This window comes from Trachypithecus francoisi, unplaced genomic scaffold, assembly GCF_009764315.1.
Source record: "Trachypithecus francoisi isolate TF-2019V2 unplaced genomic scaffold, Tfra_2.0 Contig00586, whole genome shotgun sequence".
NCBI lineage: Eukaryota > Metazoa > Chordata > Mammalia > Primates > Cercopithecidae > Trachypithecus > Trachypithecus francoisi.
This window is the reverse complement of record NW_022680749.1, coordinates 6904550-6932091: the sequence shown is the minus strand read 5'-3', so window position 1 is coordinate 6932091 and position 27542 is coordinate 6904550. Positions and strand designations below refer to the sequence as shown.

Below are 27542 nucleotides of genomic sequence, written 5' to 3'. Positions count from 1 at the left end.
AGGCAAAAGCATTTTCATTGTGCGTGCCTGGGCTAAATGACTTACAGTTTTCAACTCTGTTATAGCTACAAAGTAACTTGACATTTGTTATCAACAAAGTAGGGCGCAGTTTGGGCTGCTCCCAAGATTATAATGGGTGTGTGGACGGTTGGGTGTTTCAGTTCTAGGAAAGTTTGATGTGATTGTATTCAGTTCAGAGAAAGTGTGTGAATAATTAATATTATATGTAGCATATAAATGTTTACAATATTTAAGAGATTTGGCATACTAGCATGTTTGATACATAAATTGATGATGCAATTTAAAATGCATCATAGAGTATTTGATTTTAGACTTACGATTTTAAATTGAATATTATAAAGTCATTTGGCTAAATGTGTGAATAGTATTAGAATATTTAAAACAACTTAAGATTTATTATGTTAGTAAATTTATTAGTTTACAAAACTGCATAAATAGCTGAAAAACTGTTAATTGTTAGGCTGAGAATTTTGAAGATTATATTTCAAGTTCTTTGCCAGACACATATGGCTCTCACAAGTAAGTTTGTTGGTCTCTAGACTTTCTCAATGGCCGCTGAAAACCAGATTTTGATTAGGAAATGTGTGAAATACAGTACCTTGGTTTGAACCCTGAGTCCTTCCTGCCAGTGTAAGAACGTTTCTTCCTCCCTTAACTTTGCTTCCTTCTTTCCTGCATGTTACTACTGGCAGAGCAAATATGACTCAGAAACCGGCTCCTCAGGGTTGTAACATTAGATGATACAGGCTTGGGTCATTACACATGACACCAGTGCCTTTGTTTCATTGGGCTAGGCTCCCTAGAAGATGTGCTGCTGCCTGAGCTGCTGGAAAAGCACTCACAGGTGTTTGCTAGAAAAGCACTCCTGAGCCTTGCCACCAGCTTGGACTTCTAGGGACTTTCCTCTCAGCCAGGAAGGATTTTGATATTCATCAGAAATACCTCTGGAAGATTCAAGAAGCTGTAGAAGTGAAGTAAGCCTGTGAAGGACCAGCATGGGAATCCTATACTCCGAGGTACATCACCTTTCTGAAAGTAGAGTTCCAAAGATGTTAAAAGTTGCTCATGCTTTTCAAATGCAATTATCTATCCCTGTTAATATATTTCTGTTTTATCTGTTCAGCTCCCTGGGGGAGTATTAAGTCAGAAAAAATAAAGTCCTATGTGTTCTTCTTTTTGATATTCTTAATAGTTTAAGACAAAGTATTTTGTAATTCTAAAATATTAGCTAGATCTAAGTTGAGATGATTATAATACATATTTCATAATGTCCGGATGTCTGCAGGGATAATTTGGACAAAATTGAGTTTCAGTTGTGCTTTTCTCATGACAAACGCTCAGAGAAAAAGAGAAAATTTTACCCAATTGGATTTTCTAAATATCCAAAAGATTGACTGCCTGTTTTATGGAACCACATGACCAGAGTAATGCTTTTCAGCTTGGTATTTGAAGGGAAATTCACCCTTAGTAATTATTAGTAAAGACCATCACTATGAAGAAGAGGAATAATAATATATTTTGATAATCTGATTATTTTCTTTTCACATCTGATACTATACTTTTACTTGTATTGGAAGTAACTTATTAGAATCAGATGGATTTTTAATAATGTTTCAAGAAAGTACAAGCAAGGAATATTTAGACAAGAGTACAAGAGGTGTAATGATGTCATTATACATAATTTACAACCTCTCTTCTCTGACACAATTAACTGGTTAATCTGCATTTCATTGCAGATGCTCAGGGGAACCTCCTTGGATAGCTTTGATCTCCCAGTTTAAAGACAGTTTATTTGCAGTTATTTCTAATGTCGTGTGTGTATATCTCTCTGTGTGTGCAAACGTACTGTTTGATTGGTTTATAACTCTAGGTATGTCTTGCTCAGTGATTTTAGTCTCGTGAAGAGATCATATACATGAAAATGACAAAACATGTAGTGCTCTTAAAGGCTACTCTGGTAACTCTCAAACTTTAGGTTGCCCAAGTGTCAGGGAAAGAAGTTTGTCGAAATGCAGTTTCAAGGGACTCCAACCCAGAGAGTCTGTTTCACTCAGTTTGCAGTGGGACACAAAAGTATACTTTTTAGAAGGAGCATCCCAGGTGGTTCCGACACAGGGGTGATCTGTTTACCACCATCCTGAGAAAGAAAGACTACCACAGGCCAGTGCTTTTCCAATTTTAATGTGCATACAGATCTTCTGAAGGTCTTGTTTAAATGCAGATTTTTAGTCTGTAGATCTGGGACCTAAGATTCTGCATTTTGGTTGCTTTTTCGGATTGGGTGTGGGAATTATATATGATTTGGAAAAAGAAACCAAAAAAAAAAAAAAAAAAGCCTAGTCTCATCCTCAGGTATTCTGACGTAGAAAGTTGGAAGTAGGACCTTTAAATAGTAATCTCTTAAATCTCTTAAATATTTAAACATAGCCTACTCATTTGTTATACACCATTTGCTCTGTGTTTCCTAAGAATAAAGACTGTGAGCTACTCATTAAGGAGAAGAAAAAGCCTGCTGGATCTCTGGTCCTATGTTGCCTGGAAGAATCTATTTTTTAAAAAAACTTCCCCCAATTTGAGTGTGGGAAGCTCCTTTAGATTGGGGACATAGGATTACCATTTCTTCCTTACAGCTTTGCAGTGCTAATAGTTATGCAATATATATATATATATATATATTTTTTTTTTTTTTTTAGACGGAGTCTCGCTCTGTCGCCCAGGTTGGAGTGCAGTGGCGCGATCTCGGCTCACTGCAAGCCCAGCCTCCTGGGTTCACGCCATTCTCCTGCCTCAGCCTCCCGAGTAGCTGGGACTACAGGCACCGACCACCACGCTCGACAAAGTTTTTGTATTTTTCAGTAGAGACGGGGTTTCACCATGTTAGCCAGGATGGTCTCGATCTCCTGACCTCGTTATCTGCCCGCCTCGGCCTCCCAAAGTGCTGGGATTATAGGAGTGAGGCACCGCGCCTGGCCGCAATATATATTTTTAAGAAAGGAGGAGAGAAGGAGGGAGGATCCCAGAGAGTTGGTCCTGAAATCTGCACTAGAGGATAAGCTTAGAGCTCAGGGAGAGGCCCTAATTTTGAATGAGTAACTCCAGCTGCGTAAGATGGACTTTTAAACAAGGCTGATTCATTTAAACCCTTATAAAATATATTTGTTCATAATATTTACAACAGCAACAAACATTTATTTAGGGCTTCTTATATATCAGGCCCTATTTTAAGCACTTTACATGTATTAACTCATTTAGTACAGCAATCTTATAAGAGTCACTTTTAGTATCCTTATTTTACAAATGAAGAAACTGAGGAAAAGATAGTCACTGGCTCATAGTTATACAGTTGAAAAGTGCTTATTGGCTGGAGATTAGTGGCTAGGATGAGTCCTGTGTTTACTCATTCAAAGAGATTCTTCTTACATCACTGCTGAACTACTAAATTCTTTTACTACTTGTTATTTCAACAGATATGTCATGCTCCGTAAGAGAGCTGGTCTTAACCACTCTGCTGTTCGGCCACTGTTCAAACTAGGATGGTGCCCTGTTCCCTTAGTGGAAAGAATGGGTAAACTAAATCCAGGTCCAACGGGGTACATTCTACTCCTACCTTGCAACAGAGAACTGTTGCATTGTGAAGTAGTACAAAAATTGGAAAGAAGAAAAATGCTGAGAACTTAAAAGAGTTCAGGAACTAATACTTAGAAGACTTAAAGAATCTTTTCTAGACTTTTGATTCCATCAACTGTAGACATAGGCGCCAAAAAGTGTTTCTTGAAAATCATATATTAAATGATGTATTCCTTTAAACATTGGGAAGATTTCATTATAAGGCAGTGAGTAAAAGGATGCACACACACACACACACACACATGCATATACACACACAAACTTAAAATTAATCCTTTGGCAATAGATATGTTTTTCAGAGAAGCTGATGTTACTACAGGAAAAGGAAATATAGTTCAAAAAACAGAAAGATTGTCTTGAAATATACAATGCCTAGGGAGAGCAATTTAGGTCAAGCAAGTTTTATTGGAAAAGCTGGTATAGTTGAGGAGAAGTCGGGGGTACAGGAATAGAGATGTGACTAATTGAATGGCCATTGGACTGAAAGTCAAGAAAACCTGTATTTTAGTCCTGATTGTGCCAAGAACTTCATGGGACTTGAGAGGAAGTCATTTAACCTCTCTGAGTCACAGTTTTAATATTATAAAGCAAGAGAGCTTAATGAGATCTGGTGTAACATTTAACATGGTGTCATTCTGTGATATGAGAAAGGCAAGGCAGAGACAATGGGGAAAAATTGCATTCTCACAATCTTCCCAACTCTCTCCATCTACTTTGTTTATGTATGAATTCCTAGAAGGATTTTGGTATTCAACAACATATGCAAGAAGAGCATCAGGCATTTTCATCCCAACTGGTTTTCTACTTCTTTCCTTGTATATTGAAAGCAATTTTACAAATTATAATATTGTGCTAAGTCACAACAGTTCAGAAAGAAAATGATAACTTTCACATATGAAAAGACACCAGGATTGAAAATTTGTATACATTTTTTAATTTAGTCATTAACTCATCCATTTGTTTAATCAACCATATTTATTGAGTACATACTATATTTCAGGCATCTGCTAGTTCCTGGTATATATATGTATGTTGGGCATCCCTAATCTGAAAATTTGAGTGGAAGTGCTCCAAAACTCCAAATTTTTGAGTACAAACATGAAACAAGTAGAACATTTCCTATTTGACCTCATGTGATCATGAGGGTCACAGTCAAAATGCAGGTGCACAATGCACAGTTTATTCAGCATTAACAAGAGAAAAAAGATTTTCCCAACCCCTTTCAGCTGTGTTATCTTTCTCTTGCACACCCAGATTTTCCCATAAATTTCCCATAAAATCCCAAAAAACAAGTCCACAAAGGGTAAAAAATGGCACCTGTGCAGGATGAATGAATCTACAGCAGATTCGCCACTCTGCCTTAATGTTGCCAAGACTTATGTGTATTTCTCTGTGTGTGTGGGTTTTTTTCTGTTGTTGTTGTTTTTTTTTCTCTCTACTCTGTGATGTAAATATACTACTGAAAATATCAAAAAGGCTGCAGATAGTTATGGGTAACAGTAATAAGAGAAAAAAGGAAGCATTTATGTATACTTAAAAGACAGAAAGTCAAGCTTTTGGATAAATTGGACAGTGGTATAGGTATAAAATGTCTTATAGAAGAGTATGGTGTTGAGGTCAGGTGCGATGGTTCATGCCTGTAATTCCAGCACTTTGGGAAGCTGAGGCAGGTGGATCACCTGAGGTTGGGAGTTTGCGACCAGGCTGGTCAACAAGGTGAAGCCCTGTCTCTACTAAAAACAGAAAAATTAGCTGGGTGTGGAGGCACATGCCTGTAATCTCAGCTACTTGGTAGGCTGAGGCAGGAAAATCACTTGAACCTGGGAGGCACAGATTGCAGTGAGCTGAGATCACATCACTGTGCTCCAACCTGGGCAACAGAGTGAGTCTCCATCTCAAAAAAAGAAACCATGAAAAAAGAGTATGGTGTTGAAATGACCACCATATATGACTCAAAGAAACAGAAGGATAAACTGTTGAAGTCCTGTGCTGAAGTTAATGAAAAATTAAAAAAAAAAAAAAAAAAAAAAAAAAAAAACTCCACAAAGCTTCATTTGTAGCTTTTTTTTTTTTTTTAACACTGATAATGAGGCTCCAGTTATTCATTTATTAACCAATGGTGAAATAGCTGAAATGGTTCAAGGTGATTGTGATAATAGTGACAATGAGGATGGTGGTTAACACTGTAAAGAGGGTGTCAGGGGCCAGATCAGGCAGGTCTTGTAGGCCAAGATGAGAAATTTAGATTTTATGCAAAACACAATGGAAAGTGAGTAAAGGATCTTAAGAGAGGAATAATATGACCATCAGGGTTTTAAAAGGCCACTCTGATAGCACGGGAAAATAAATTGGAGAGATGCCAGAGGCAAAGCTAGATCCTGGAAGGAAGCTGTTACAGTAGTTTATGGAGTGATAATGATGGTTGCATTAGACTAATGGATGAATTTTAGATAAGTTTTTAACTGAAAGGTTTCCTGGTTTGTAGGTTGGCAGTGAAAGAAAGCCAGAAATTAAAGTAGATATTCAGGATTCTGCCTTAGACCAGTCAGCACTTGGTGGTGCTGATGAGATGGGAACACTCAGAGAGGGGCAGAAGGAAGGATGCGTTTCAGGGTTCTATTTGGACATGGTACCTTAGAGATACCGTGAGACATCTAGGTGGGGATGGAAGATGAATACAGGAAATGTACCTTTAAGGAGAGGCTGGGTCAAGAGATAATAATTTAGGACTTGTCTGCATAAACGTGGTATTTAACGCCAAGAGAAGGGATGAGTTTAGATATGGAAAGAATGTAGAGATAGCAAAGGATACCAGGTCATTATAAGAAGGCATGGTTTTGCCAGAGAAGGAAGGCAATATTAAAGGACAACCTCCTTTGAACACCCTTAGAGCTTGTAACATTCAAGAAACGTAAGCATTTAGTCAAACAGGAGATTTTCTGGGATTGAGGGGGAAACACATTTTTCTTTATGCAAAATTGAAAACTTAGGGAGTTTCAACTTTTGTATATGAAGTAAGCTGATCAGCACCAAAAGTGGTGAGGAGGAAAGTGATTTTCTCAAGTTTTGTAAGAGGACAGGACAAGACAGTTATTTTTATTTTTCCCAAAGGAGACTTACATTTAGAGATTTAATGCTAAAATACCTGTTTGGGTCCATTAAATGTTTAGAGACATTGGCTTCTGAGAGTTCAAATCCTGGGCCCTTCCCCAGTCAAACTGTCTTCTACATTACGAATAAGGCAGTGTAGAAAAGTCTTGGGATGTCAAAAGGTAAACTGAGGCACAGTTAAGCTCAAAAGAGTTTGAGCAAATACTGATTCATGAATTGGACATGAGTGGGCCTAGAACAGCCTTTAAAAAAATTATTGTGCCTTTTTTATTTGTCTGAAAGAAGAAATTTACTAAGGAATTTGTAAAATACAGTATGTGAAGAATGAGTCATCAGAAACAAAGGCTTGGGATTAATTGTAGAAATCAAATTAGTGCTTATTATCATTCCCCAAGGTTTCTTAACTTGAAAAGAAGGAAAAATATCTTCCTTCCTTTTCTGAGAAGACATTTCATGAATCACAAGGCTCCTTACTGGAATCATTTTGCTCCAAAACCTACAAATCTTTCTCAGAAATTTTTATGGAACATTTTAAGTGAGGGGAGCTTGTAGCATAGAGATGGCTAATAAACAGCAAACCAATTCCTCTGAGCCACAGGAAAAGTTCCACATGGTCTTTCCTTAGATTGGGAATTACAGAAGCTCCATTATAGTTTAGGGAAACAGCACCAAAAAGTGGGGGTAATTTGGGGGAAGCTTTGCTTTTAAAGACATCCATAATGGTACAAGTTGTTCAGATGTTTCTACACCATTAAGATAATACCAAGTATTTCTTCAGCTGTGATATCTATTATATTTAGAGCAGTGCAAAACATTATTAAGTAATACATACAGTTAATCATCAGCATGCTGATTATTTTAGTTAATCATCAACATACCGGGTGCGTCATACTCTACCTGTGGACACTTCTTAAATTTTAGTGCCTGGGCAAGTAAGATGGAAAGTGGACAGAGTGAAATTTTACCTCCAAATTCTTGGCTACTTTTAAAGACAGACATATGGGAAGGCGAAAGGACACACAATATTTTTCCTAATGTTCCATTATTCCAGAGTTTTGAATGCTTCTTAGCTAACATGAGTTTAAAAGCTATAATATTACATTAAATTTTTACTTCCGTTATGGGGGGCTTGTTTCTTTTACCTTTGTAGATATTCTCATCCCTCACTGTCCATCAGAATCACCAAGGAAATTTAAAGAGCACTAATGCCCCAATCCTATTCTTACAGATTCTTATTTAATTGGTCAATAGTGAGGCCTGGGTCATGTTTTAAATATTAGGTTGGTGCAAACATGACTGCAATACTTAGCCAAGGTTGAGAACCAGTGAGGCAAAATATTGTCCTGGTCCTTACATGATCTATTACCTTCTAAACATCAACCCCTTTCCTAGCCTCACTTCCCAGCCAGGTTGGATGAATCAGTGTGTCAACCAACAAATGACTTTTATCCATGTTCTGGGTGCTTGACCTTATGGAAGCCTAACTTCAGGAGGGTTACAGTCTAGTTAGGGAGACTAAATTTAACCCACTAGCTCATTTAAGGCCAATGAGCTGCTTGAGGTTCTGTATATTTCCTGCTGCAGGTAAGAAAGATGAAAGAGAGTTCTTGGAGATGAACCATGAAATGGGCCTTGAAGAATAGATAGCACAATTTAAAAGGTAAGGGTGGCAAGAAGGTAGCCCAAACATAGAAGTGAGGAAATTGGCCTGACCAGAGATGGGAGAGCTTGCAGAAGAGCAGTGGTTTATACACAGTTGGCACACTGAGGGGCACTTTAAAAACCAGGTAAAAGTCATAGATACCTCACTCTCTAGGAAATTGGGCACGTTACACCCAATTTCAATACCAATTAGTCCAATTTAAAAAGATAAAACAGAATGATGTGAGAGAGAGAAAGTTCCTGAGCTGGGAGGCTGAGTGGTGAGGGAAGGCCTCTCTGAGAAGGTAATTCATGGGCTGATACTTCATCTGGTCTAGCAGGAAGCCCACCATATAGGTCACATGCAAGTGTCAAGGCCAGAAAACAGAAATGAACCTGGAATGCCCCAGAAATCACCACAAAGTTGTGAGCAAAAGGGAGACTGATAGATGAGGCTGAAGAGAAAAGTTAGTCAGTGGACCCTGTTAATACTGTGTCTTAGCTTTTCAGATTGTCCCTAGCATAGTTCTAGGGAGTGCTGTTCACAGGGAACAGCTAACCCATGGGAACTCATGCACCCTGCTGGTAAATACTGTTTCTCTTCAATCTCCTCCTCACCTACTAGTCTGTTTTCCTCTGTGCCTTCACTGAAATCTGGCTTTTCCTGGGCATTATGACACCCTCACTTATGGCGGCTGCTGATTCAGTCTACTTCTTGGTCATCATTGTCATTTTTTGACCATGGTTCAATTTCTTACTTGAAATCTTTGCTTATGGCCCTTTTTCTATATTCTCACTTCTGTCCACTGTATTCCAGGACCCACTTCCACCTCCCTGGAGCACAAGTTCCCATTTCTTTCTGTCCCCCAGGGTCATCCTCAGTGACCTCAACATCCGCAAGCTTCATTCTCCCTTCTTGACCTGTGTTTCTACTCCAAATCAGATACCCAACAAGGCCACCCTTGACTTCTCATTCCTAGACAGTTTATCTGTAACATCTCTCATGATAACTTCTTAACTGGTTACTTTTCTAAGAGACCACATGTATGAACTGTGCCCTGATCCTTCTCTGTGTTTCTATTTGCTTCTCTCTCTCTTTTTGCAAGTTCATTTGTCTTTATCTGGCTTACATATGATGCTCATTCAGTCTGAATTTAATGGTAAACCACTCTCCTCTCATTTCTCTTCCTGCCAGACATGTTTCCTAATCCTTACTCTTGGCCTCTTCACTTTGTGTACTCTTCCCTCATCTAGGTTTGCTGGAGAAAATCACAAACTTACATGGCAAGCTCAGTCAACTGCGTCTTCTTACTATGTTTCTACAACCTGGTTTTCAATGCCGTTTTATATTTTTATTCATTTCATGTAGACAGTTTTAATTATGATGGGCCAAAATCTTCCCCATCATGCTCAAAAGCCTCATCTACCCTTGTCTCAATCACATCTGCTGTCATTAATCCATTCATCTATTTAAATGTCAATGCTATTTATTTAGTTATTGGATTAGTCTGTTCTCATGCTGCTAATAAAGATATACCCAAGACTGGATAATTTATAAAGGAAGAAGTTTAATTGACTCACAGTTCCTCATGGCTGGGAAGGCCTCACAATCTGGCAAAAAGCAAATGAGGAGCAAAGTCAATCATGGCAGCTGGCAAGAGAGAGCTTGTGTAGGGGAACTCCACTGTATAAAACTACCAGATCTAGTGAGACTTATTCACTATCATGAGAACAGCACAGGAAAGACCTACTCCTGTGATTCAGTTGCCTCCCATTGGGTCCCTCCCATGACATGTGGGAATTATGGGAGCTACAATTCAAGATGAGATTTGGGTGGAGACACAGCCAAACCATATCAGTTATCTAGCTATATCTATTTATTTATGACAAATATATAGTAGTATAATGAATGAAGATCAAACCTCTGACTTTCTGGCAAAAAATTTCAGTCGGTCTACAGTTCTTTCCATCCATATAGCTCTCTTTTCTCCCTTGCTTTGGCCTTAGAGCCAGAATTTTCCTTCTCTTATTTACTTACTAAGTACATATTGAATGCCTACCATGCGTCAGGCACTATGTTAGGTACTGGGGGTACAATGATGAATCAGTACAGACAAATGTAGCCTCATGTAGCCACAGTGCCCTTATATAGCTTACAGTCTAGCTGGGGAGATGATAAGACAGTAGTAGGAGATGAAGCTGGAAAAATGGCATATGGAATACTTGAGATTGAAAGAATTGTGTGCAATAGTCTTGGTGAGAATGATGAAGATCTGAAGTAGCACTTTAGCAGTGAGGATGGACAGAAGGGTTCTGAGACTATTAGGGGATAGAGTTATTATAATAATTTCCCAAGTGTGTTTCTTCAACACCCTGGGTGTCCCCAAATTCCAGAGCTTAAGGGGTTAAAAGGGGTTTATGATAGCTTTTCCAGCAACCCAAATGGACTGTCCCTTCTCTTTTTCATTCTTGGCTTGTCAACCAGCACTTTCTATTGGACTTCCCTTCTGTCCGCTGTCAGTGCTTTTCTTACGCTGTGCTGCTCCCTAGTGGAAACCGAAAGTTCATAACAGCATGGAGTCTTTTCAGCTGTTAGTGCGACTCTCACATTAAATTATAGTCACCTACCACATGAGCTCACAGTCAGTGATGAACAGCATATACAGCGGTGTTCTCGTAAGATTATAATGGAGCTGCTCCATACAGGTGTACCATTTTATCTTTTACACTATAATTTTACTGTATATTTTTATATGTTCACCTATGTTTAGATGCACAAATACTTACAATTGTGTTACAACTGCCTACCGTATTCTGTAGAGTAACATGCTGTATAGGTTTTTAGCCTAGGAGCCACAGGGTATACCATATTAGTAATAGGCTCTACCATCTAGGTTTGTGTAAGTACACTCTATGATGTTCCCACAATAACAAAATCACCTAACAACACATTTCTCAGAACGTATCCCTGTTGTGAAGTGAAGCATGACTGTATTTGTACATCTCAACCGAGAAAGAAGACACTTAGCTTCCTGGTAACTCTGTGTCTTGGATCTAGGAAGCCTAAGAAAGACTAAAGATAAGATAGGGTTAGTATTTTATGTAATACTGCTCAAATTGGGTTGAGAAAGCCCTCAAAAGCACCGAGTGACTCTTGCAGAACAACTCCCCATCTTTTTCTCTTCTTCTTTTTAGTTAGCTCTTAGTAAAGACTTTGAGAAGCCTAAGCAGAGAGCTCCTGGAGGTCTATGTTACCAGGTGGGTAACATAGATGAGTGAAGTGAACCAGCGTAATGTGATGGCGAGTGGAGGGGACTATGGAGAACTGGAGTCACCTCCACTAAGCATCAGTTATTTGGTATCCTACAGGAATATGGGCCCAATGTTAGCAAAACTTTATTTTTTCTTTCTTTCTTTTTTTTTTGGAGACAGAGTTTTGCTCTTTCGCCCAGGTTGGAGTGAAGTGGCACAATCTCGGATCACTGCCAAATCAAGTGATTCTCCTGCCTCAGCCTCCCGAGTAGCTGGAATTATAGGCACCAGCCACCACACCCTGCTATTTTTTTGTTGTTGTTGTATTTTTAGTAGGGATGGGGTTTCTCCATGTTGGCCAGGCTGATCTTGACCTCCTGACCTCAGGTGATCCACCCATCTCGGCCTCCCAAAGTGCTAGGATTGCAGGCGTAAGCCATTGCGCCCACCCAAAAGTTTCCATTTTTAAAGAGAAGCTGGAAAGCCAGATTACTACATGAAATATTCTAGTTTTTTAAATGTTGTTAAGTAATTTAAATATTTGAGAAAAGAGAACAAGAGCTCTAATGCCACTTGTTTTCAAGCTCTTCATGGTAGACCATCAATTTTCAAATGCTTGATGAGTAGTGGCCACTGCTAATCACTCCATTATTAAATTTTCACTAGTTTATGGTAAAATCGTTTAAAAGGATAATAAAATGAATTTTTCTATAAAGCTAACTATATCTATCCAATATAAAGAATTGTTTTCCCCTCTGGTGATTATATTTTACATATTTTGTTAAAATCTCCTTCGTTTATCTTTGTATTTGTTCAAATATCTTTTATGAAATAAAAGTATTGTTTTAAATACATTTAATTGGAAAAATTAAGAGTTGGTGACTTAACACTGTCTTGCTGCATTTACTTTTGTTTCACTTATTTTTGAAATCCAAATGACTGGGCATTGCTGCTAGGACAATGGCAAGTCACTGAAGGTTTTATTAAAGCACTGTTGTGTTGACATAACCCTAGACTCCAGCAGTGATGTGGAAGATTTGTTGGTTGAGACTAAAGTCCCAGAAATAATAGAATATGAAAACCCAAGGGAACTTCTGCCTTATTCTTTCATTTAATGACCGAGGACACTGAGATAGAGTAGGGAAGTGAATTGTCCACAGTCACCGGGGGAGGTAGTAACAGAACCGCAATTACATCCTGTTTTTCTGACACGAGACAAGTGTTTCAACTGCCCCAGTCCTTTCCACATCAGCCACACAGTATGCTGAGACACTGAAGTGCCCACCTGTTGGAAAGCTTAGTAAAGGGAAGACTTCAGGATGACAGAACAGGAGATTTGTGTAATTGTGCATTTTAATTGAAACTTAAAGCCCATGTACCATGTTCATTTCATTTTTAAGGTACAGAAGTTTGCCTTTAATTGCTGCTGAGTTAATTTTCTGTTAGGATGTTTCTTTCATGAGTAGGCCTTTAGGTTTAAAAGGATATTATAGTCCACTTATTGTGATATTTGGCTATGTTAGAACCTCAGTTTATTAGCAAATACACCCACTTGACTTTCCCCTTGATATGTCCCAATTTCCACAGGTGCTAACGTAACTACCCATACCAAAAGTTTTTTTCTTGTCATTTACTCTGCGTGTGAGTGTCTCTGTCCTATTTCCCCACTTAACTGATACATTTTACATGGGTAAGATGACGTATTTTATACCCTTTATTCTCTGGTACCTGTGACTGGCACACAGTAGGGATTTGACTTGATTATTAAAGAACGACAGCAGCAATAATAATAACTTTCATACATTAAGCACCATCCGTATGCCAGGTATTACTCTAAATCCTTTTTGAAAAACATCATCTAAAGAAGATTAATCTAAAAATATTTAGTGTTTGCCTCCCATATGCCGAGTGCTGTGTTGAATGCTGGGGAAACAGCGGTTAATCAAATGGGGTTTACAGCCTGAACTTCAGTGCCTTCCTTCTCAGCACTGCCTCAGAACTCTCCTGATTCATGCTAGCCTGAAATACATGATTGTACATAATTAAGAAAAGAGTTACGGTTATGTCAGTTGCTGTGAGGGAGAGATACTGAATGTTGGGAGTAAGAAAAGACTTGTTGGATAAAATGAGAAGTTATGACACGAAGGTTGAGCTAGGTGTTATTCAGATGAAGGGCAGGGGGTATGTTTTATGCAGAGGGAGTATTCAGGGCAGAGGCCCAGACGGAAGGTACCAAACATGTTTTGGTTCAACCAAACTTTGAATAGCAGAAGTCAAGGAAGGCTGGAGCAGAGGAGGGAAAGAGGACAAGATAATGCTACCTGAAGTCTTGTTATTAAACTCCCATGGTGCCTTGTGAAGCTCTGCATAATGGTTTTTATAAACAGCATCTAATCAAGTGTAGTTAATCATATAATTTGTTATTTGTATATTATTTGCCTTAAAAAACTGTCTTTTCTGCTCTGTTGAGCTCCTTGAATACAGGGTGCGATGTAGGTCTTATTTCATCACTAGTGCTGCCCTAAACTCCTCCCCATATGCTTGTTTTCTATTTTATCTTTAGTAAAGATAAAGATAAAGGTATTTTATCTTTAGTAAAGAAAATGTCTGCTTTTCTGACAGGCCCACCTACCTGTAAGCACTATACATAGTTTCCTTACTGAGTTGAATTTGTAGTATTTCATTATTTATCCATCCATTTGTCTATTTGATGGGCATAAGTGTGTGCCAAGAAAGCTTAGGAAAATGTAGGAGATTCCTCATGGGCTAATTCTTGATCTAGACTTAAGGCTTGGCATAACCGAGACCAAAAAATCTTACCTACAAAGCAATATATTACAATTTTAAAACATTTAAATTTTAATGTATTGGGTTATGACTTTTTTTTTCCTTTTTGTGGTTTAATTATGCCAGTATTTCAAAACCTGCTTTTGTTTTTCCTGACTCAGCCCATCTGCCAAGCGGCCTATCAGAATGACTTTGGACAAGTGTGGCGGTGGGTGAAAGAAGACAGCAGCTATGCCAACATTCAAGATGGCTTTAATGGAGACACTCCCCTGATCTGTGCTTGCAGGCGAGGGCATGTGAGAATCGTTTCCTTCCTTTTAGGAAGAAATGCTAATGTCAACCTCAAAAACCAGGTGAGGTCATGATACAAAAGGAGAGTGTAACTGTTCATGGTCATTCTTTTCTCCTTGAATCACTAGAAGTGGTGCATGTTATTTTTAAAATTGCTTGTAGCTCCTAATACCAACAATTATCTTAGCTTTACTTTAGAGAGACTGACACATAGCAAGGACATTTTATTAGACTAAACAGCAAAATAAAACATACTTCAATCAGCAGGCATAATTTGTGATAATTTATGTCTTTTTACCTCTGGTTCACTCATTTGGCTGGATAGAGCTTCTTTCTTTTCCTTCTTCCTCTCTTCATCCTCCTCTTTCCCCCCCTCCTCTCTTTCTTGTCACTAACACAGAAGCAATGGCAAAGATTTCTTGGAAAAGAAATGCTGTTTCATTAGCTAGATTTTTACCTGCTGTATTAATGTCCTGATCTCCAGAGGATCCTATAGTTTGCTTGTAGAATGAAGGAGTACTATTGAGAAATTTACCAAGGACAAATAAGCTCATGAACCAGAGGTTACTTGAAGTCACACAAAAAAGGTGTAAATAATATATTTAAAGATGCAATATTAGCTACTTTGGAGGCTTCAGGACCAAGGAAGAGAAGATTATGTGTGTATTGCTGTGAAAATCCTTGTGGAGCCCTTTCCTTTCTGAACATCTAGCATTTGCATCGTAGTAAAGGCAATGTTTAAATTACACTGAATAAATATTAAAAGTCATTTTTTTGCAATCATTATGACTGTCCTGTACCCACTCATACGCATTCAAGGCAAGAAAACACTGGAATTCCCCCCTTGACTCTTCTAAGTCATTTGGAGACTAGCTCATTGGGAGTAACGATGTACTACCAGAAAATTGATCACTATTGGACTTTTTTATTTGTGCTTACTCTTTTACGTTTGGTTGGGATTAAAAGCAAGTCATGACTGTGCTGAAATGAACAGATATACGACATTGTAGAGTATAATAGGATCTCTGTAGATCACTGCTGTGAAACCAGATATGTGGAGTTGCGGTGAGTGGTAGTGCCAGAGGACAGACGTCTGTGGGTTCCTGCGCTCTTTTAAGAGATGCGCTCATTAGAAAATGGAGGGAGGAGATATTAGCCCTTGGGCAAGGCTGAGGAGACTCTTTTATCTCTGCTTTGCAGAAGAGGTCTCTGCTTTGCAGAAGAGGAGGGCCTCAGCTAGCCTTCTGGGATTTTCTGGTATCATAAAAACCATGAAAAAGACTTTAGTGGATACGTTAAGTTTTCAGTTTGCTTTTTCCACTTTCAAATGTTTCTAATGTGTTAGCATTTAATATTTTTATTTTCTCCAAATATTAATTTTGTACATTAATAATTTCAACTGGTGATTTCTCATGTCTGAAATCTGTTTATAAATTATTTCCAGAAGCAGTAAACAAAGGCCTTAAAAACAAACAAAAAGCTCTGCTGGTGGTTTAGAAGCACTAGCCTATCGAAAACATGGATTCTATTGATAGCAATTAAATTAAAACATAAAGATCCTTGTTTTTGCCTGTCAAAATGACCAAGATTAAAAAAGAAAACAAATGTTGATCAGAAAGTTTAAATTATTATTGTCTTGTTAGAACACAATTTGGTAGCACAATATGAAAAGCATTAATACCTTTTATGCTGGAAATTCTATTTTTAGAAATGTATGCAAAGGACAGATTTGGAAATGTTGACAAAACTTTATGAATGAGCAGGTTCAGGCAATATTATTTATAACAATGAAAGGTTAAGAACTTGAAACGGGCAATGTGCAGTGGCTCGTGTCTGGAATCCCAGCACTTTGGGAGGCCAAGGTGGAAGGATAGTTTGAGATCAGGAGTTCAAGACCAGTATAGGCAACATAGCAAGACCCCCCCATCTTTACACAAAATAATAACAAGTGAAAAATTATCCAGGTGTGTTGGCACATACTTGTAGTCCTGGCTACTTTGGAGGCTGAAGTTGAAGGTTCGCTTGAGCCCAGGAAGTCGAGACTGTAGTGAGCTAGGACTGTGCCACTGCACTCCCGCCTAGGTGACAGAGCAAGATTCTGTCTCACAGAAAAATAAAAACAAAACAAAAAAACCCTCAAAAACCTTGAAATGTTCAAAAGGCAGGGCTTGACTAAATAAATCAGAGTAGTTCCACTCAATACTAAGCCATGCAGCCATTACAATCATATGCTTAAAAATATTGAATTGTATGGAAAAATGTACATATTCTAAATATACACTTCTAAACTGAAAAAAGCAAGATATGATATTACATATGCAATATAATTCTACATTTCAAAATTCCATATTTATGCATTTAAAAAGACTGGAAGAAAATACAACAAAATATCAACAGTTAATTCTAGGCCATTTAATAATGGGCAATTTAAAATTCCATTGTTAGATTCTTCTCTAGTTTGTAAAATTTTTTTACAGAAAATATAAATGACTTCATATTAGAAAAACAAAAAGTGTTCTTATTTAGGTACAGTGCCTCACATAAGTGGAAACTAACCTCCTTTCTTTCTCTTGCGCTCCCTCTCCTCTTACTGATTTGGTTGGTATTCCAATTACCACCTTCTGTTTTGCCTTATATTTATTTGTGCATGCTTCTGTCCATCTTTGATTATGAGGCCCTAAGAGTTCACATCTCCCACAACCCTTGGAAGCTTACGTCTATTACCTGATAAATATTCACATATTTGAAGAATAAAATTGAGTTATATGCATTCTTCTAGACTACGCACATGAAGGAACATGAAAAATAGCCATGTAGTTAAGAGTTTTCTTATGAACAAACGACAAAATGGATAATCATATACATGGTAGATGATTAAAGGATAACTATCAATTTTCATAGTAAATTCAGTCCTAAGTTTATATCTCAGTGTATCTTTTTTCCAGAAACCAAATGGGTGTAAGAATCTGTCTTGTGATGAGCTCTACTGTGTACATTTCACCTTTGTTGTCTTCCAGGAGCCCTTCCCTAGCTTTTCCTTTACACTGGACCAAGTTCCCTGTTCTGCTCCATGGAAACATGCATTCGTTAATCAGATATATCCCACAGGAAAAGATGCCATGGCTACCGGAAAAATAAAAAGCACAAACTAAATTTTTGAGATGGCCATCTGAATAAATTTTGATTTGAAATGCTTTATTAGTAAAGAATCCTTTTCTTAATTTTTAGAAAGAGAGAACCTGCTTGCATTATGCTGTGAAGAAAAAATTTACCTTCATTGATTATCTACTAATCATCCTCTTAATGCCTGTTCTGCTTATTGGGTATTTCCTCATGGTGAGTACAACAATTGTTAGAGCAAAGGGTAAATGTGGAGATCAATGGTGTGACTCATTAACTCTTGACAGGCCAGTGAGATGTTGAAAAGAAATAATAACAAAAGAAGCCTTTGGTTTGTATTCTGTAATTAACATGTTCAACATACATCCAGTGCTGTAATTGAAGTACAGCAAGAAGAAAGGTAGCAAAAATAGTTAATCAATGGTAACGTAATCCATTCAATGTCAATTTAGAAAAATAATTTAATCTTAACTAAGACTTTTCTGAAGGGAGCAAAAAAAATCTGAATATTAAAAAACACCCCTTCTAATTTTTTTTCTCCTTTTTTTTAAAAGGAGAGTTTGTGTTTTTGGATTTATCTATCTGACTTTCTGATTTTTAAGTACTCCTCTGGTGGTGTGTTGAAAAACAGATCCTAAGAGTTTGCATCCAGAAGTTGACACACACAGAAGATACTTGTTGAGAATTTAAGCCCATTTTCACCTTGATGAATTTCTTCATGCTTGGATGAATCTTGGCAGACAGCAATTTTCTTGAATAAAGAAAGATGTAGTTGGTATCGGCATTCAGTCATATAAGGAGTAGAAGATGAAGCTTGAGCTGGTTTTTGTTTTAGTTTTCCCAATAGGATAACAGATCTGCACTGACTTACTCACTTTTATCCATCTGGTTTCCTTTGTGCCCAGTTCCACCTCTCAGACATGACTCAAGAGATGCATAATTTACTCTAATTAAATGACCAAGCTCCCTCCTTGTTGTAGCTGATAAACTGCGAATATTGGTTACACCTGTTAATATAAGCCACAGAACAAGTCTGCCAATCAAAAATGTTATTACTTCATTGGGTATTTAAACGCCACAGAATTTGAGGAACTATAATTAAACATGATAATGTTGATTTTTATATTTGAATTTATAGGAGAGAGAAAAGAACTTTAATTCACTGATAAAAATATAATCTGCTCATATCCTCAAATAATTCTTTAAAAATTCATTGTGTATTTAGCACATAGCATTTAAATATATGTAGTTTGGGAGCAGGGAGAATCTGTCATTTATTTACAAACATTTTTAGAGATTCTAAAGATAAAAATTACAACTGTGATTAGAAGGCTCATTCAGAATGTGTTGACACACACTCTACCTTCTAAGATCGTTCAATGTTTAGAGGCTGGAGGCCTGGGCAAAAATACGAATCGTAATGAATAGCTCAGCTCTAATTTCACGTACATGCAATTTATTAATGGGCCCTAAAGTTGTAAATTTGTGATGAATTAAAAAATAAGTGACATGAGAGGAAATGATAGGGGAGGAGACAAGAAAGCATTAGGTTATTTCAGAGAAAAGTAGGCCGAGAAAGGTCATTTACGAGGTGATACAAGAGGGAAGCCTAAGGAGAGATAACTGAATGGAGCTTCCCAGGTGATGACAGGGTTGAACTCCAGGGCTATACCCAGATAAGCAGGGAGAGCTTTGCTTCTTCAGGAGACCGGAAGTTGGGGAAGACTCCAACAGGCTTGTGGTCAGAATCTCAGGGGACTGGGAAGGAAAAGTGAATTTCTGAGGAGCCCTAGTTCATTTCATTAATTTGTTCAATTCTTTAACACATGTTTATTATGGACCGCCTATGTGCCAGATGCTGTGCTAACTGTTAGGGACACAATGATGAACAAAATAGGCATAGTTCTTGATCCCATGAGAGTTAGAGGGTGGTGGGGAGAGTCATTAATCAAATGGCACAAACACATGTAAAATTACCATGAAGCAGGTGATACAGAAAGGCAACTGGTGTTAGGATAGCTAAGAAGGCGGGATTTCACCTGGTCAGGTGGGTCAAGGAAACTTCTTGGAGAAAGAGGGACTTGGGCTGATGAATGAAAGGTGAACATGCCAGGCAAAGAAGGGAGAGAGGAGACTTCTAGGCAGAAGGAACTTCCTGTGCAATGATTCTCTGGCAAGAGAGACCCTGGTGGGAATGAAAGACTAATAAAGGCCAATGTAACTCGAACAGAGTGAGCCAGGAGGTGCAGAGTGAGAGAGAGCCCAGGGCAGGGCCATACGTGGAGCCAAAACACACGGGGCTTTGTAGGTCATGCTGAAGAGTTTACTTTTGTTCTCAGAGCAATAGGAAGTAATTGCAGAGCTTTGAGCCAGGAAGGGAAAGACAGGTACTAGGTTCCATCCTCAGTGGAATTAGGTAGGTTTGGGATGGGACCTGAGAAGTACATTTCTAAGGTTCTAAGGTGCCAATGCCGCTACTTCAGGACCACAGTCTGAGAACCTGGATTTAATTAATTGATATTGGGGTGGGTGAGAAGCTGGGGGAAATTTTAGGAAAGGTGCATGCATGCATAGGAGTGTTGGGATTAAAATGAAGTCTATTGATTAAATAGTCTCAGGCATAAATTGGAGAAACTATTTGTAAATAAACCTTTCTTATAATTACCATTTGTAATAGGTATCAAAGACAAAGCAGAATGAGGCTCTTGTACGAATGCTACTTGATGCTGGTGTCGAAGTTAATGCTACAGATTGTGTAAGTTTATACTTTTAGCCATTTTGAAAAAATATTCAAAATGGTATTTGTAGGTAGTATATTTGTCATCTGTACAGTTGCTTGCTTTATTTTCCTAGTCAATTTTACATTTAGTTTTCTTTTATTTTCTCCTTTTTTTCCCACTGACAGGCAACCGTGAAGTTATTTATATTCTGCTGAATTCATGGGAATAATACCTCTATTGATTATAAAGCATTTTTAAAAGAATTGGCTTTAATGTTGTTGAGACATTAAGGAAAACGAAGGCTCTGATAACAAAATACCAGCCATAGTAGTTAAGAAGCTGTAGTGAGAAAGCCCATGAGTAAGTCTGGGCTTGCCACTTTTTACTTCTATGAGTTTGAGCAAGTTGTAAATTTATTTTACTTTCAGTATCCACATCAGTAAAATGGGGATATGGATAATACTTATCTTAACGGGCTTGTTCATGTAAAGCACTTCGCACATGCTTAGAATGTAGTAAGTGCTCATTGAATGACAACAACTGCCGCTGTAGCCAAAATCCCAACCCACTGATGCGAGGCCCCAAGTGTAAACTAAAGATAGATAAGACAAAGGTCAAAGAAAAATCCCAATGATGGTAAGAGCAGTGATAACAACAGTAGCAGCATCCGCTCACTTCTTCCTGTTTATAAGGTCTTGTTTTCGCTTTCACCTCTGTGCTCTTGCACTCGTCTTCCTTACTCAATGATCACAGGAAGACAAGTTTATTTCTATGGTGTTTTGCTTATGGTGATTGCATAAAATTTTGGAGTCCCAGTTCCTTATTGAAAAAGTAGGCAAGTGGAAATTTGATTCCAAAATACTAACATTCTATTTGTGATGCCTAACATATTTTATGTGTGTGCACATCTGTGTATTACCATTGTTTTATAATAGAGAACATGGCCCCATTCCTGTTTCTATCAATTATTTACATCATTTCGGTTTTGCCTATGCTGGTATCATGTTTAAATGCAGGCAGGTGTGTGTGTGTGTCTGTGTGTGTATGTGTGTGTGTGTGAGAGAGAGAGACAGAGAGAGAGAGCACAAGTAAAATAACTTTATGAAATGTATATTTTCCTTTTATTTCAAATAGAACTTTTGGATAAATTTGTATTGACAGCTACTGTGCATTACCATTTCTTTAGATAACTTTGAAATATATTAAGTAAGAGATTATTAAAGATGAAGTTAAAAGTTTGTTGAAGGGTTTTCTGGGTCTTTTCATTTAAATTCAATAGATTTAAAATTCGTGCCTGTGACCAAAATTTCTCTAGGATATTTTCCCAGCTGTTTATGTGTCTCTCTCTCTAGATAGAGATATTGCATTCCTTCAGCTAGGCGCAGTGGCACTCGCCTGTAGTCCCAGCTACTTGGAAGGCTGAGCTGGGAGGATCACTTGAACTCAGGAGTTTTAGACACATGCATGTACACACACAGACGTCACTTCTAATAGCAAAAATTTTTCAAAAACTATCTGAATATTAAAATCTACTTTCTAGGTAAAATAGTGTTTTGTATTTTGGGGTAATTAGACTCTATTTCACATGAAAAAATTCAGAGCCAGAACTTCCATTTGTCATGCTACCACTTAATAAAAATACATAATTGCAACATGATCTATAATTTTAGAGGTGTTTGTAGGGCATAGGATCCAGAGCTAACTCTGTTAGTTTTGATAGCCAAAGATATTATTTCTTCACTTACTTTCACTTACTAACACCATGGTTGCTTGGCTACTTTTCCAAAGGCCAAAGTTTGGACACTAATGCCCTAGCTATTATTTTTTTGGCCTGTAGTGTTTTAAATTAGTACCAACAGAGTAGATGCACTAGCGTATAACACATAATAAAAGCTGTAACAAATCACGTTTGGGAGACATCTCTGTAGAACTGCACTGATCTTGTAGGTGTCCTGCAGCAGCAAGAGCACCCAACTTCTTCAGTAGGAATCATCATCAAAACCATAGAGGATAATATTTATGTAAAGGTCCATGTGGAGACTTTTTAAGGGAAAAGATGGTGACATGATCAAGGTGATGATCACCGAGACATATAACACGCTACAAAGAAACCTTGGCACAATTCAGCATCAGCTTTTTATAAGTTGCATTCTTTAGTTTAGAACAGAAAATGAAAAACAAAAGGCAGAGATTGATGGCTTATATGACACATACATATACATTGAGGCAGAGAAGAAAATTTTCTAAGTACTAGAAATAGTTGTCTATCAATGGTTTGCAGACTGTTTTTCTGCTTAGATGTATGCTACAAAGTGTGAAAAGGATTTGCCAATGAAGCCACATGCTATGGTCTGTGGAAAGCCCAACTTATGAGCTGAAGTTTTGGCCCTTTGTGTTTCAGTATGGCTGTACTGCGTTACATTATGCCTGTGAAATGAAAAACCAGTCTCTTATCCCTCTGCTCTTGGAAGCCCGTGCAGACCCCACAATAAAGAATAAGGTAAGGGTCTGTGGACCGTGGTTTGAGGTTCCTCTAGCAGCAGCATCTTCTAATCTAGGCCTTATGTTGAAGTAAATTATTTGCCTCTAATGTAAACAACAGTAAAATTAATCATCTTCATTAAGGAATGAAGTTGTCCTATTACTATTAGGACTGACTACCTTTTAAAGCCCTTGCCAACCCAGAGAGTCAATCAGTCTAAGCTATTTATGAGATCTTGGGCACTCTATTGGAAATAACTGTATTCCCCCCCCCCCCCCCCCCCCCGCAGCATGGTGAGAGCTCACTGGATATTGCACGGAGATTAAAATTTTCCCAGATTGAATTAATGCTAAGGAAAGCATGGTAATCCTTGCGACCACACTGATGGAGATACAGAAAAAGTTAAAGACTGGATTCTATCTTCATTTTAGATAGTTGGTCTGTGGGCCACTTAACCTGGATGCCACCATTTTATGGGGAAAATGATGCTTACCATGGTTAATGTTTTGGAAGAGCTTTTTATTTATAGCATTGTTTACTCAGTCAAGTTCACCATGGCCATAATCCTTCTAAGGGAAACACTAAAGTTGTTGTGGTCTGCACTTCAGTCAGAAACTGATGTTTCAACTAGGCACAGTGGTACATACCTGTAACCCCAGCTACTTGGGAGGCTGAGGTGCGAGGATCACTTGAACTCAGCAGTTTGAGAGCGGCCAGGGCAACACAGCAAGACCCTCTCTTAAAAAAAAAAAAGCCCTGGTGTTCCAAACTCAGTCTTTCCTGAAGAAGAGGATCAGAGTTATCTTCTGAAACAGCGTTCTCTCTTCCCAGTTGCATCACTCTTATAAAAAGACTGTCCAGTCTATGTCATGCCCTAGGAGACAAACTGTTCCTCCCAGCCCCCTTTGAGTACTGAGCAGAAGAATCAAATTATTAAATATGTATGTTTGTATAGAATGGTATGTGTATATGTGTAGGCTTAGAGATTCATGTGTAAATATTCCTTTGATGAAGCAATTTCAATAAAAACATCTATCAATTATCAGTGGTGAGTGTGTTTACACCACAGAAACTGGCAAATTGACAAATCAGAGTTTTTGTTTGTTTGTTTGTTTTTGCTTTCCATAAAGTTCGTTTACCAGCATACCACTAGAGATTTTGGTTTACAAATAAAAGCCATCTTGGTTTGAGCAGGACTATGCAACTATCTATGCAAATGTTCGTTTAAAAAATCTTCATGATCCTTTTGTAAATACAAGGTGGTTACTAAGCTTGTTAGTTTTGTTTCTTTTATTGATAAATGTAAAATGTTATTGTAACTTATTTGGATAAAGTTCTTCAAAAGAAACAGAGCTATATAATGAGGTAGGATCTGGATTATTTGTCTAAGTGAGAGATTGTGAATATCAAAATATCTGTCTCAATTCCTCTGTGAATGAGACAGAGTAGAAATAAACTCACTTAAAAAGATGTTGAATTTTGAAAATCAAGACTGAATCTCACATAGCTGCAGACAGGGACTAAGCCAGCTTCTCTGTATGTGGTAACAAGTACAGTCTAAGAATGAAAGATTTACTATCCTTGAAAGCTCTAATGAAAATCGAATCCAGCAATATATATTCAACTGTGTACATGGTTTTAAGAAACTTATTTTATGAAGGAAGTAGTAGTGTGTAGATATAGATTCTGAAGTCTTTAAATATGTCTTAATAAATTAAGATTCGCTAGCATTGAGCTGAGCTACCAGGTGACCCTTGGGGACAAAAAAACCACACAAATGAATTTCACACACCAGTATATCTTCAACAATATACTTTTGACACACACAAACCTTTGATTTTGTTTCAGAGATTTTGCAAAATAGTACCAATGTTATTTACAACTGTCATCTGTGAAATTGTGTAAAAGTGGAATAATTTTCTGAAGAAATAAATTGTGGTTTGTGAATGAGTTGTGGTGACTGACATTAACTTTGTCAAGATTAAAGGATAAAATGTGTGACAATTTGTTTAATCAAGCTCATGACATTATGCAATTTTCTCCCAAGCTTTTAATTTTTGGAGGCAGAAAATTGAGCCAGAAATTTCTAGCCATTAGGTCTCCTAGCAACAAGCTATAAAGACTCCAACAAGCTTGGACTAGAATCTAGATACTGAAACGCACATATATGCTTTATGTAATGCAGAGTGCATTTATTGGAGAACTCATAAACATCCTATAAAATTTTCTCCCCTGAGATCCAACTATAAAACTTGGCCTTATTCTGAGAATGCTTAACATATATTTCATCCATACTATAACATTGATTTTGTTGTTGTTGTTGTTAAAGCAGCTCAGCTTCCTGAGGTAGTGTTATGTCTCTATGGCAACAAGGTGAAAATGTCTAGCTTATTTTGTCAAAGTCAACAATAATCAAGAGACTCCAGACCTCAAGATCTGTCCCAATTTGTCATTTTACTTTAGTGCTCCAAAAATATGGCTTATAGAAAAAAATAAGTGTTTTAAAGAGATTTACCTGAATGATATAGAGAATGTCTAGATACTTTCTGGCTGTCAGTTAAAACTACCCTTCAAGATGGCAGAATATATAACAGCATGTGAAACCTGTATTTACCCAATAAGGACTAATTTACTGAAAAAAAAAAATGTAAACATAAGTGTCAGATTTAGTGCCAAGTGCAGGGAATCTGAAAAATGTATACTAGGTCTCTGTCCTCTGTAATTCTGCCTTTATGGGTCCTAGCCCCATCCCTCATGAGGCTGTCCTAAGCTTGTCAGTGTCGGATGCTTCACAACACGGCCTCACACCGTCCCTGGGAAAGGTTGGTCTCCTCCTGCTGCATCAGATGGATGATTTCATTGTACATACGTTGAGGAGCATCCAAACCCCAGATGAAATCCACGTGAGCCCATTCAGGAATATTCTTATGGTAGATGAGGTTGGTCACCTCGGAGAGCAGCATTTTCACGTCTTCTGGATTTGAAAGCCAGTCCTGACCTCCTGTCCACATTGCTGTAGGGACTGTCATATCTCTGACTCTGTACCTTACAGGAGTTGGCTAGAGAAAATGAATAGTTCTTAACTGTAGGTAACATTTGAACTTTCAGACTCATAATTTATGTTTCCAATAGACATAATAAACATGCCATCTGTTGTGGTGAAGGGTACATGGGTGTTAGAGTCACACAACTCTGTTAAGAATTTCTGTTGCTGTCCTTACTTCAAGGTAAAATTACTTAACATTATTGAACCTCAGTTTCTTCCTCTGTTACTGGGGATAATATTGTAATAACTTGCTAGATCAAATGAGAAAACACAAAAAAACACTTAATGTCTTGTACTTATTTTATCTTCCTATTAAATATTTTGTAAATAAATTGTTTTTAAAAATAATTCTCCTGTTCTTTTAAAAGATAATTTCACAAACATTTCATGAGACAAGAATTATATTCCACAGAGAAAAGCAAGGAACCTGCTGGGAAGGGCTCTGCATCTTCACAGTCTTTATGTGGTCCCAGGCAGCCTTTGAGGCAGGCCCAGCTTGACTGCATTTGCCAAGACCATGGCCTATGGCACACAGGTAATTTGAGCTAAAGGGAAGTAAAAGTTAAATACCTGCTCCAACCCTTATTCCTCACCCTTCCCCACCAAATATACCAATTAGTATTCCTAATTCCTAGGAACTTTCTGTATTCATGCACTGTTAGTAGAATTAGCTGAGCTGGCTGAGCCCTTGAGATTAATCAGCATCCAGAACTTTCCTCAGAAGTGGTAAGGCCCATTTCTTACTCAGGAAATCCACCATGGAGTCTTGGCTCCAATCCTAGATGCTCTGGTTTCTCTTTGTGGCTCCCTAAGAATTTAGAGCTATGGCCCAATTTGGATAAGGAAGGTTGAAAACTTCTATGGGGTTAGTAATATTTTTTGTCATTTTACAGGTGAAAAGATTGAACTAAATGTCATGTCTTGCTCTGAGTTTCTGTGATTCTGCGATACTTTTTTGTGTGTTTCTTTTCTCTTCCCCTCCACTCCCATTTTCTGGTGCCTATTCTGCATGAATCAATTTCTCTAGAACTCAGTCCATTAAATGTTGATAAATTAAAACCATCTTAGGGCCGGGCACAGTGGCTCATGTCTGTAATCCCAGCACTTTGGGAGGCCGAGGTGGGTGGATCACTTGAGGTCAGGAGTTATTTAAATAAATAAATAAATAAATGTAAAAAAAAAACTTTGAACAGGAATACTTTCCCTAAAGACATATTATGGGACACGGTGAAGAAGGACTTCAAGAGAAGCAGCTGATACCAGAGACTGAGAGCTCGCTATCCAGGAGCACTGCACAGTTTGTCCAGTTTCCTAGCATTTTACATCTAGATCGACATATGGCAGTGGATGTTAATTATGATGTGAGGCTCTCAAAGAAAGACTAAACTGTGTCTAATCTGCCCCTTCCAGCTCTGTTTCTATGGTAAATACTTATTTACATTCA

General features: G+C 37.9%; 2 protein-coding genes across 3 annotated transcripts in view; one reads left to right on the top strand and one right to left on the bottom strand.

Annotated features, from left to right (window-relative positions):
* The first annotated feature begins 650 nt into the window (after positions 1-650).
* Positions 651-26446, top strand: ANKRD22 (ankyrin repeat domain 22). Its single transcript, XM_033215797.1, has 6 exons — positions 651-1037; positions 14601-14792; positions 17959-18066; positions 20528-20605; positions 22972-23070; positions 23342-26446. The coding sequence occupies exons 1-6, from the start codon at positions 1017-1019 to the stop codon at positions 23417-23419; spliced, it is 576 nt and encodes a 191-aa protein (XP_033071688.1). The 5' UTR covers positions 651-1016; the 3' UTR covers positions 23420-26446.
* The window catches only part of LIPM (lipase family member M), a 31852-nt gene continuing 28637 nt past the window's right edge, over positions 24328-27542 (bottom strand). Inside the window, exon 9 of one of the 2 annotated variants that reach the window (XM_033215781.1) lies at positions 24328-26111. In XM_033215781.1, coding sequence (XP_033071672.1) covers positions 25842-26111 — 270 coding nt within the window. In that variant the 3' untranslated portion in view covers positions 24328-25841. The remainder of the gene's footprint in view (positions 26112-27542) is intronic. The other variant, XM_033215789.1, reaches the window with a different exon arrangement.